This window comes from Hypanus sabinus, chromosome 8, assembly GCF_030144855.1.
Source record: "Hypanus sabinus isolate sHypSab1 chromosome 8, sHypSab1.hap1, whole genome shotgun sequence".
NCBI lineage: Eukaryota > Metazoa > Chordata > Chondrichthyes > Myliobatiformes > Dasyatidae > Hypanus > Hypanus sabinus.
This window is the reverse complement of record NC_082713.1, coordinates 154,637,494-154,649,051: the sequence shown is the minus strand read 5'-3', so window position 1 is coordinate 154,649,051 and position 11,558 is coordinate 154,637,494. Positions and strand designations below refer to the sequence as shown.

Below are 11,558 nucleotides of genomic sequence, written 5' to 3'. Positions count from 1 at the left end.
TCTCCCCTACTCTCAATGGATACAGCCTATTCACGTCAACTCTATCTATTCCTCTCAAAATTTTAAATACCTCGATCAAATCCCCCCTCAGCCTTCTACGCTCCAATGAGTAGAGACCTAACTTGTTCAACCTTTCTCTGTAACTTAAGTGCTGAAACCCAGGTAACATCCTAGTAAATCGTCTCTGCACTCTCTCTAATTTATTGATATTTTTCCTATAATTCGGTGACCAGAACTGTACACAATATTCCAAATTTGGCCTTACCAATGCCTTGTACAATTTTAACATTTTTAAATATGTTTCTGTTCCTCTTGAGGAAGTATCCATGATTTTACATTTCTTGGAGCAAATTCTTCAGCTATTATTCTGCACATTGATCTGTTAGGTCACCGGAGTTCCATTTCTGTGTCAGGGCTCCCTGGGCCCTCCAGTGACCATACCCACTCTCAGGGCTTCTAAGGTGTATTAGAATGAAGTGGGGTATGTGCCATGGTGCTATGGCAGCCTTGTGCTCTCCTCAAGCTGTACAATCATTTCCAGCAATTGTTGGATTCATTGGCCGCCTGCCCTTTGAGACATACAGTGTATTATCTGCTTGTGGTCGGTTTCAACAGGCGGACAGGAACACTGTCAAGCTTAATGTGTGGTCACAGAAGCATCAGGATTTTCACCTCCAATGTTTGCATGCTATACTGGAACAATCGACTTGTGGGGGAAAAGCCTCCTCTGTGCTGTTTAAGCAAATATATTTTTATGGGGGTTTAGAAATGTCCGGCTCACAGCCTATCTATATAGCCTCCAAAGAAAAAAAAATCTAGCCTCCCAAAATATTAAACCATTGAGATACAAATGCTCTGTGCATTTGCTAATTGTTTATCTATATTTTCACATTGAGAGCACTGTTTTGTATTTAATAATTTAATACTAGATACAGTAAATTGCAGAAACAGGAGATTGCATATACTACAGTGGTTATTTAACATCTCACTTTCACTGGACTCTGAAAAAAAATGCAATACTAGTGATCCTGGGAAAACAAGTATATTTCATTAAAAAGGTACACAGATGATGTATGAAATGAAGAAAAAGCATTAATTTATAAAAGGTTTTGTACACAATAATAACATGGTCCAGTTTTACTGTTGCTATTGATGGTTAATCAATTAAAAATAAACCTATCTTTATTAAAAAAATAGAACACTCCATTAAATTTTCAGGATGGAACTTGTCTTTAGATCTATCATGACTTTTTTTTCTCCTGCAGTCCACAGAACAGCCTTATTCTACAGCAGAAACTACGAACAAGATTCCCAATGACAACAATAAAACCAGAAATGGTGAAAGAACTCAGCCAGCCGAGCTGCATCTGGGTAAAGAGAACTCATCGATGTTTTGGATCAGCAAAACCTTCCTCAGAACTGGGTGGGGAGGAGGTGGTGGAGCCAAGTGACTGCAGATATTGAAATGTGGAGGACATAACGACCTGCTGGATTGACTTAGTGGGCTGAGCAGCACCTGTAAGGCAAAGGGGTGGTCGAGACCCTGCATCAGAACTGCAGTGGAGGTCCTCACAGGTTTCAAAACAGAGCTGGGGGAAATGAAAGAGGTTTAAGGCAGAACACCAAATGGCGATAGGTTTAGAAAGGGGTAACCCATGGAAAATACTCAGCAGGTCAGGCAGCATCTATGGAGAGGAGTAAGCAGTTGATGTTTTGGGCCAGGGCTCTTCATGAGGACTGGAAAGGAGGGGAGAAGAAGCCAGAATAAGAAGGTGGGGAGAGGGGAAGGCGTACAAGTTGGCAGGTGAGAGGGGAGGGCCAATGGTGAGGAATATGAGTTTCAATTGTCAGTCAGACATTTAGAAGAAATGGGGTGGCCAAGGGGCAGAAGCAGGGTAATGGTAAATGACGACAGAGGTTTACCATAAGTTGGGAAATTAATTCACTGTTCATTCCAGTGCCTGGAAAACAGACAAGATGTTGCTCTTCTGGTTTACACTGTGGCAGTGGAGGAGGTTGCGGGCAGCAGTTTGGAAAAGGGTTGGGATTGAGAATGGAACAGGAACTTCAGGACTGAGTGCAGACAGTCTGCTCTGCCACTAGCCGGTCTGGTTTCGGTTTCTCCGAGGCAGTAACAGCCACATTGTGAAGACTGACTCGGGTGGGAGAAGAGTAAGTGATGCGCTGCTTCATGCAGAATGATTGTTTGGGTCCCTGAACGGTGAGAAAGAAGAGGTGTGTGGACAGTTACAGGGGTCAGGAAGGAAGTGGTCCCAGTGGAATGTGAAAAAAGAGAGAAGATATTACCGGTGGTAGCATCATGTTGAAGGTGGTGAAAATCGGGAAAGAGAACGTGTTGAATGGAAAACTGGTGGGGTACAAGCAGAACTTTATCTTTGTTCTTCTTTGGGGGAGAGGGGGTTCATTTCTCAGCGATGGCAGGCAGCTTTAACTGGAGTTCATCTCTGTCACTTCATTCTGCAGAGTTCATCACAGTTGATACCGTTGAGCCAGCAGCGCATTTAATATAGGGCTTCTCCCTTGTAATGGCTGGAGCAGATTTCTTGCATTCGTCTGCTGATAAAATATCCTTTCCAGAAACGCCGCCTTCCATCATGCATGGGCATCTCTGTCCTCACTGTCTTGAGATGAATAAACGGATGGATAGGGGACTCCACAGTTTAAGTTGACATAGGTTGTATTTAACTGTATGTAGTGATCTCCAGTAATCGTGGAAAGAATTGATGACAGATTTGAAACAATTTCCGAAAATGTTGGCCGGATTTCCTGCTTTGGGTTCCAACATTTTAGCATTATTGCATACCTGTAATGAGGGAAGAAAACGAATTAATGTTCTGAAAACATAAGTGAACAGATGCAATGCACAATGCTCACAATCAGATCTAATTTCACTGGCATATGTTGTGAAATTTGTTAGCTCTATGAAATACATGATAAATAGGTATAGAGAAACAAACTGGGTTACCTTAGTGTGTGTGTATATAAAAAAAATATATATTAATGTAAGTTAAAATAAGTAGTGCAAAAAAAAACAGAAATAAAAAAGTAGTGAGATAGTGTTCATGGGTTCAATGTCTATTTATAAATCAGATGGCAGAGGGGAAGAAGCTGCTCCTGGGTTACTGGGTGTGTGCCTTCAGGCCTCTGTACCTCATTCCCAATGGTAACAGTACGAAGAGGGCATTTGGAGGTGGTGGGGGTCCTTAATGATGGACTCTGCCTTCCTAAGACACCGCTCCTTGAAGATGTCTTGGATATTATGGAAGCTGGTCCCCATGATGGAGCTGACTAATCTGACAAGCTTCTGCAACTGTAGCCCCACCCTCTCCCCAAACCAGACGGTGATGCAGCCAGTTAGAATGCTCTCCACGGTACATTTGTAGGTTTTCAAAGGTTTGATTTGACAAACCAAATCTCCTTAAACTCTTAAGCTCAAGCTTCTTCTGACATCCAAATATAAAATCTTTCCTTTAATGATGAAGACTGAGAAGGACATCACTTTAACTGGGACACCGCAGAGGTTCTGACGCAGGCAAACACAAAACAGACACAAGAATTTTTAGAAGCGTGGTTCTCTTCTGATAAACAAAAATTTAGAAATAGACACCATCTATGAACCCCTAAGAACAAAAGAAATGTGGGCCAATAGAATTCAAAGGTCTGATGTAGGGGTAGCCAATCAGGACCGAGGCAAGCGATCGAGGGGAGGAGGGGGGAAGAGCTATATAAACGCCAACAATCCTGGACAGAAACACCAGCAACCGCGCACTGAGGATGTCATCTTTGACGGGTGATGAAGCATCAATAAGTCATTTGCCAAGCTTGGTGAACACCACAACATTAAACACCTTTTGTAATTCCGAGCAATCTACTTACAGCGAATCCGGACAGTATTCAGGTTGCAGCAACCTTCTGCCTTGTAACAAGTAAACAGTGACATCAAATGAATCGACATCGGGATAAGGTGGTGCTCCCCGCGTCATCAGCTCCCACAGCAGTACGCCAAAAGACCACTGTTGGAAACAAAATCAACGTTATTTGCAAAACTCAATTTCAAAGAATGAGAATGACAATGCGGTACTTCTTTTTGAAAAAATACAGAGCTACAAAGTTCTAGGAGCAATAGATTAGCACTTAGGAAGTCATCTAGGCTCAGCATTTGATGATTCTGGTGAGGTGAAGGCTCTTGATCCAAAATGCCACATGTCCATTTCTCTCCACAAATGGTATGTGACACGTTTAGAATCATCCAACATCCTGAGCTTTGCTAAGTGTATGATATGGTCCATCGATGTTTTTCTCTCTGCCTCTAAACATTAATCTGTTGACTTGATATTACGATGGCAAAGCATTTTTAGTCAATGGAGTTTTAATTATATTCCAAACATAGCTGGAGAAATTTGACTTTATTTAGTCCAAAAGGAAAACTGCAGATGCTGTAAACCCGACATTGCATTTACATGGCATCATCAATGCAGCAAAACCTCCCAAGGTCATTACTAAAGAAACAAAATGACAGATGGAGTGAGAGAGTGGTTAGCTACCTTGAGGCAGAAGCAGATCAGTGTATAGCCAGCAGTGATAAACCAATTAAAACTGAGATGATTAAGAGGCCAGAGTACAAGGTTCTCAAAGAGGTAAGAACTCAAGGGTACAGAAAAAGAGAGGAGAGAATTTTTAGAGGGATTTAAAAATAAGAATGAGGATTTTAAATCTCAGACAAAACCACTTAGGATCCAATGCAAGTCAATGAGCCCAAGAATGATTAGGGTAATGACTCTGGCTGTGTTTAAATTAAAAATGCCCAAATCATAAAGACAAATGTTATTTTTGTCACTTATTTAGATTGTGAGGACACTTAGTCCTCATTTATTGTCATTTAGTAATGCATGCATTAAGAAATGATACAATGTTTCTCCAGTATGATATCACAAAAGCACAAGACAGACCAAGACTAAATGACAAAAACCACATAATTATAACATATAGTTACAACACTGCAAAGCAATGCCATAATTTGATACGGGCAGACCATGGGCATGGTTAAAAAAAGTCTCAAAGTCCTCGATAGCCCATCGTCTCACGCAGACGGTAGAAGGAAGAAGTCTTCCTGCCATGAACCTCCAGCGCCGCAGAGCTTCCCGATGCAGCCCCTGGGAGCCCCAACCACAGCCGACTCTGAGTCGGTCCGAAAAACTTCAAGCCTCCGACCAGCCCTCTGACACCGAGCACCATCTCTGCCGAGCGCTTCGACCCCGGCCCCAGCCGCCAAGCAACAGGCCTTCCTCTCCGGAGATTTTTCGATCGCACAGTAGCAGCAGCAGCGAAACAGGCATGTCAGGAGTTTCACCAGATGTTCCTCCGGGCTTCTCACGTCCGTCCCCATCAAATCAGGATTGTGCACGGACCCTACTTACAGGTAACAGATATTCATTCCTGGAGTGGCCGCGCGCGCTGCCGTCGTGCCGCCATTTTCTTTCTTATTGAAAAGCATCATGTGTGTCAAATCAAATCAGTCAGGATTATGCTGGGCAACGTGCAAGTGTCGCCACGCTGCTGGAGTCAACATAACACACCCACGACTCTCTAATGCTAATCCGTGCATCTTTGTTGCAATGTGAGAGGCAACCGTAGGTCATGGGGAGAAGGTACAAACTCCTCATGGGAATTGAAGTCTGACTGGTGATTGGTGACGCGATGTGCTAACTGCTATGCTACCGCACTGCCTCATGGTGCCATGTGCATTGGCAAGATTAGTTTTGTGGTTCAGTCTTGGCTTGCTCCACTGCGGACGTGCCGGACATTGTACAATCCAGGCATCATGGGGCTTTGTGCAAGAATGAATTTCTGTAATCTTCTCCCATTTTGAACATGGCAGAGAGTTATAGGAGCAGTATTGGCCCACTGAGTTTGCTCCACCATTTCATCACGGATGATCCATTTCCCTCTCAGCCCCAATCTCCTGATTCTCCCCATAACCTTTCATTCTCTGACTTCAAGAATCTATCAACCTCAGCCTTAAAAATACCCGATGACTTGGCCTCCACAGCTTACCTGTGGCAACAGATTCTGCAGATTCACCACTCCCTGCTTAAAGAAATTCCTCCTCACCTGAGTGCTGAATGGACGTCCCTCGATTCTGAGGCTGTGTCCTCTGATCTCAGACTGCCCCGCCACAGGAAACACCCGCTCTACGTCCACTCCAATTGAGGAAAGTCAAAGGGAGGTTTGAGATTGAAGGAAGGGACGGGCCGGGATGACTTGTGACCTGGGCAATTGGGCGAAGAGATGATCTGGGTGTTATGGTCAGAGAAAAGACCAAAAAGAATGATGCGATTTGTAAGTGTTAGCAGTAAAGGTGGCAGGTGCTGTGGTTGGTAGGAAGTGACCTCTGAGGAGGAAAAGGAAAGGAAAACTCATACTGGATCTCCCCAGATTATGAACATCTGATCAACGCACACATATAAGAACAATGACAATGTTGAAGAGACACTTACATGGAAAGGACTGACTCAGAGGAACATGGACCAGATGCAGGCACATGGAATTAGTGCAGGCAGCTTGGGAAAGTTGGGATGGATGGCCTATTTCCATGCTGTCTAGCTCAATAAACCTATTTTATGTAATATCGTATATCCAGGGACTCTTGTGTCCATGGAAATGCTGACAATATTTTTAAAGACCAATTAAAGGTAAAGATGAACTTTATTTGTCCTACATACAGTGAAATGCATTGTTTCTGTCAAGTGAGGATTGTGCAGGGTGAGCGTCACCATGTTTCCAACGCCAACATGATATGCTGACATACTCACTAAGTTATGTCTTTGGAAAGTGGGAGGAAACCGGAGTGGCCGCATGAAGCCCGTGTGTTCACGGGGAGAAGGTGCAAACGTGTTACAGACAGTGGTGGGAGTTGTACGCCGATCTTAACGTTGTAATAACGTTTCACCAACCACGCCGCCCATTTTCGTGAAGCCCGTCGAGAGTGCAACTTGAGAGTGGCTCCCTCAAGCAAAAAGCATTGAGTATTCTTCATTACATATTAAAGATAAAAACTGCTCCCTTAAACTGCAGAGTAAACACACACGAAAGACAGAGTCGTTCAGGCTTCACTTCATGCTGCATGAAAACCGACTCTTTGGTCAGACATCCATGCTGATCGAGATGCAGTTAAGCTTATCAGCCCTTGTGTAATCCATTTTTCTACACTGGTTTCTCCCCCCTCCCTCCTGCTACACTGTTATTTTGAGTCCCACCTCCCAGTTTAAACCATTTGTTTGTTATGTGCTGTGTCATACAATGTGGGCAGTCTTGGTCTTTCCACGACCATAATTGTTCTTTGGCAAATGTTTCTACTGAAGTGGTTTGCCATTGCCTTCTTCTGGGCAGTGTCTTTACAAGATGGGTGACACCAGCCACAATCAGTACTCTTCAGAGATTGTCTGCCTGGCATCATAACCAGGGCTTGTGACATGCACCAGCTTCTCTTACGACCATCCACCTGCTCCCATGGCTTCACGTGACCCTGATTGGGTGGCTAAGCGGGTACCCATGGGTGACCTGCAGGCTAGCAAAGAGAGGAGCGCCTTACACTTCCTTTGATAGAGACGTCTCTCCACCCTGCCATCCAGCATTTAAACTATCCCCTTGTAAACTTCCCTTTCAGAATGTTGGACCCCTTCCATTTTACTTGCAAGTTATCCTTCCAATTGCTTCAGAAGAGGTTCCAATAATTCAAATATCTGAAGCCATGCCACACATTTAGCTGTTTCTATTCCTACAGGGAACAATCCTGAGCACTCCTGCTATATAACATTCTACCTAACTCCCTGAACTCCCTTTGCAGGACCTCATCATTCTCCATTCCCATGTTAATAGTATCAACATAGACCACAACCTCTGGTTGCTCACCATCCCCTTTCAGGATGTTCTGCATCCACTCAGTCATCCCTTGACACCCCGGGGTCACGTTCGCAGCCACAGTAATGCCTGCCTGTTGCGAAAGGGTGCATTTTGAAGCATCTCCCAGTTTTCTGATTAATGGGATTTATGTCTACCCAAAAGGAGGTGAAGTAAGGACAGCAGCCATCGGAAGGAACAACAATTGTTTGATTTTCAGAGCATTAAGGCTAACAAGACAGAATTAGAAAAAAATTGCCTTTGTGCAAGAAAATTGGCTTTTATATTTCATAGTGACACACACAAAATGCCGGAGGAACTCAGCAGGTCAGGCAGCATCTATGGAAATTAATAAACAGTTGACGTTTCAGGGTGAGACCCTCCTTCAAGATTGTTATATTTGAAAGTCACATCAAGTTGACTATTGTATTTGATAGTCTGAGTAGTAAAGCAAACGTTGTTCACATTTATAACCACAAGAGGTTCTACTGATGTTGTAATCCTTCAGGAACACACACACACAAAATGCTGAAGGAACTTAGCAAGTCAGGTAGCATCAGTCTTGGGCTGAGAACTTCATCAGGATTTGAGGCATCGACTGTTTATTCCCCTGCCTGACTTGCGGTGTTCCTCCATCATTTTGTGGATCTTGTTTACATTTCAATCTGCTTTTGTCTCAGACATTTTCAAAAACAAATAACCATCATTATACACCTGCATAACATTCTTCCCCCTTCAAATGCATTGTGCGTTAATGGAAGTGGTGACTTCTATGCTGATTAACCACAAAAGAAGGTAATTTTCTTTTCCATTATGTCACATATATTAGTATACTGTATTTTACAATGTACCTATTTGAGATATTACTCAGTGAGATTGTACATTACCACATCAGACTTGGTTGTGAATTTCTGAGTCTGCAGACTTTCCAGTGCCATCCACTTCACTGGCAGTTTGGCACCACTTTTATTATTAATGCTGTAATATTCCTTCTCATAGATATCTCTTGCAAGCCCAAAATCGGCCACTTTTACAGTATAGTTCTCATCCAGCCTGGAATGGAAATATCATAGGGTTTTATATTGATGTTAGTACACAGATTTTTTTTTGGAACTAATTTTCATCTATCTGGAAGTCAAAAGCAACAAAAAAAGTTATTGGTTTTGTACCCTTCCTGTTCATTATGTAACAAATGTGAATTTGTGCCATTTATCCCCATTCAGCAAACTCTAATCCAGCCATTCTCATGACATGAAACAGAGTCTATTTACAGGTTTTTAGGTTCAGGCTGACAACAGAGTTGCTTGTCTGTTTTCTTACTATGGACTCTAGGGTACAGAGAAAGGAGAGCCCACCAAGAACACACCAACATCTTCCTTCAGGCTGTTAAGGAGTTAAATTTAAGACCATTCCCATTGTGAAAGAGATCGGCTATCTGCATCAACTTAATCCTACTGAAAAAGCATGAATTATGGATGAAAGTAGAAAGCAGGACAGACATCTGTGTTATTTGTGGGAAATAACAGTCCTCAAAGTCAGTTTCAACATACCCTTAGAGAATACGTTGCCAAAAGGATAAAAGCAATATTCTTCTTCTGTAAGAGTTTTGTTTTGTGTAGAGGAAGAAAAATTGCAAGTCATAGTCTATTTATCAGGTTGCAATGTAGAGCATATTAATGATTGGCAGTTAGTTTAGGAACTTCTTTAACTTATTTAGCAACTTTAATAGAGGACACAAGGAGGACAGAGGGATACCGAGCAGTAGCGGAATTATCTGGGGAAACAGCTATGGTAGTTTCGGCGTGATGTAAGAAATGGCCTAAGGAGAAGCACTGGAGAGTTGGGAGGGGTGGGGTGGGGGGATAAACAGGGGGAGGACTGCCCATTAGCAATGGAACTGTGGAAATATTAGACTGGAAGAAACACCAATAGTCCAAACCACTTGAGTATGTTGAGTTGCAGGCATCTACAAAATTAGAGAACAGTAAGCAGGAGAGTTTAATTGAAATAAATGGGCTGGGATGTGAGTCAATTGGAACAATTAGGGGAGGAGGTGAATTCTGTCGAAGGGCAAACTTGCATTTTAAAGGAGGATAAATTGGGATGTGTCTTGAACATTTATAGGTTAATTAGTACATTGGTGTGTCATTTACAGCGGTGTAAAACTCATGCAGGAAGCACACAGCTTATCATAATCAATCAATAGCTGTCCTTAACTTGTGCTTTAAACAAACACGTGCACTTTAAACAAACACAGGTGCTAGTTCAGTATAGCAAACTTTTCGAACAACTACTGGAACACAACAATAGTAGAGCCCACAGTTCTGGCAAAAGAAACTTATCTGCTGTAACATGCAAAGCATATTTGATTTTTGTACTCACATGCAGTTTCTTGCTGCAAGGTCTCTGTGAACAAACTTTTTGCTTGCGAGATATTCCATCCCTTTTGCAACATGAAGTCCAAAACGAATAAGATCCTTTACTGTTGGATTCTGTGACACAGATTTCTGCAGTTATTAGTTGTAGGCAATGAGCCAAATATTCACTGGTTTGTAATGGTGAATATTCTTAGGATTTTGTGGTTTGCTGGTTAGTAAGTGTCTCACCTTTGAACCACATGCTTTGCATTGAAAATCAACTCTACCTGTAATTAGAGTATAATCTAAACTAGTATTTGAATGAGCCATATACTTTGCATTCAAAGTCAATTCCACCTGTTATTTGAGTATAATCTAAACTGCCATTTGAATGTAATGTTAACAAAGTTTAAGATGACTACAATCAAAGGTCATGGGATAAGGGTGAAAGGCAAGATGTTTAAGGGGAACATGAGGGGAAACCTCTTCACTCAGAGGGTCGTGAGAGTGTGGAAAGAGCTGCCAGCACAAGTGGTGCATGTGAGTTCGATTTCAACTTTCAAGAGAAGTTTGGATAGCTACATGGATAGTAGGGATGTGGATGGGTATGGTCCCGGTGCAGGTCGATAGGAGTAGGCAGTTTAAATGGTTTCGGCAAGGACTAGATGGGCTGAAGGGCCTGTTTCTGTGCTGTACTTCTCTATGACTCCATGACTCTATGAGATTTTAATGCAGTACTTGGGAAGTATTCTGAGTAAGCCTAAGTCAGCACTGGGATTTGTGTTCGAAGAGGGACAGTTCTCCCTGCTGGCCAACATTTTTCCTCATCCTACCTTCAGCATCAATCTGCTTGAGGAACTCGGTGGGTAGAGTAGCATCTGAGAGGGGGGTGGGGTGGAAGGAGGTGTTGACATTTTGTCCTGGAGCATCAACAATTCCTTTCCCTCCACAGGTGCTGCTCGAGTTCCTCCAGCAGATTATATGTTGCTCCAGATTCTGCAGTCTTCCACAGCTCCACTTCCTACCTGGGGTTGGAGGGCTATGTGTGTCTGGGAGGAATAGGGCTGGTTGTGTTCCATGTTCGCTGCTGACCGTGGTGGGCATTCTATGCTGGTGCCAGAATGTGTGACAACACTTATGGGCTGGCGCCAGCACATCTTATGGTGTGTAGGTTGTTAACAAAAATGAGGCATTTCACTGTATGCTCTGATGTACTGTACATACTGTATAATAAACAGATCAGAATTTTGAATATGGGCAAAGCTAAAGATGGCACCAGAT

The 11,558-nt window shown here is 42.8% G+C and overlaps 1 protein-coding gene across 1 annotated transcript in view; it reads right to left on the bottom strand.

Annotated features, from left to right (window-relative positions):
* Positions 1–1,026: 1,026 nt before the first annotated feature.
* Positions 1,027–11,558, bottom strand: part of met (MET proto-oncogene, receptor tyrosine kinase) — a 133,939-nt gene continuing 123,407 nt past the window's right edge. Inside the window, exons 18-21 of the mRNA XM_059978278.1 lie at positions 10,303–10,412; positions 8,808–8,973; positions 3,898–4,034; positions 1,027–2,824 (exon numbers count right to left, since the gene is read on the bottom strand). Coding sequence (XP_059834261.1) covers positions 2,614–2,824; positions 3,898–4,034; positions 8,808–8,973; positions 10,303–10,412 — 624 coding nt within the window. The 3' untranslated portion in view covers positions 1,027–2,613. The remainder of the gene's footprint in view (positions 2,825–3,897; positions 4,035–8,807; positions 8,974–10,302; positions 10,413–11,558) is intronic.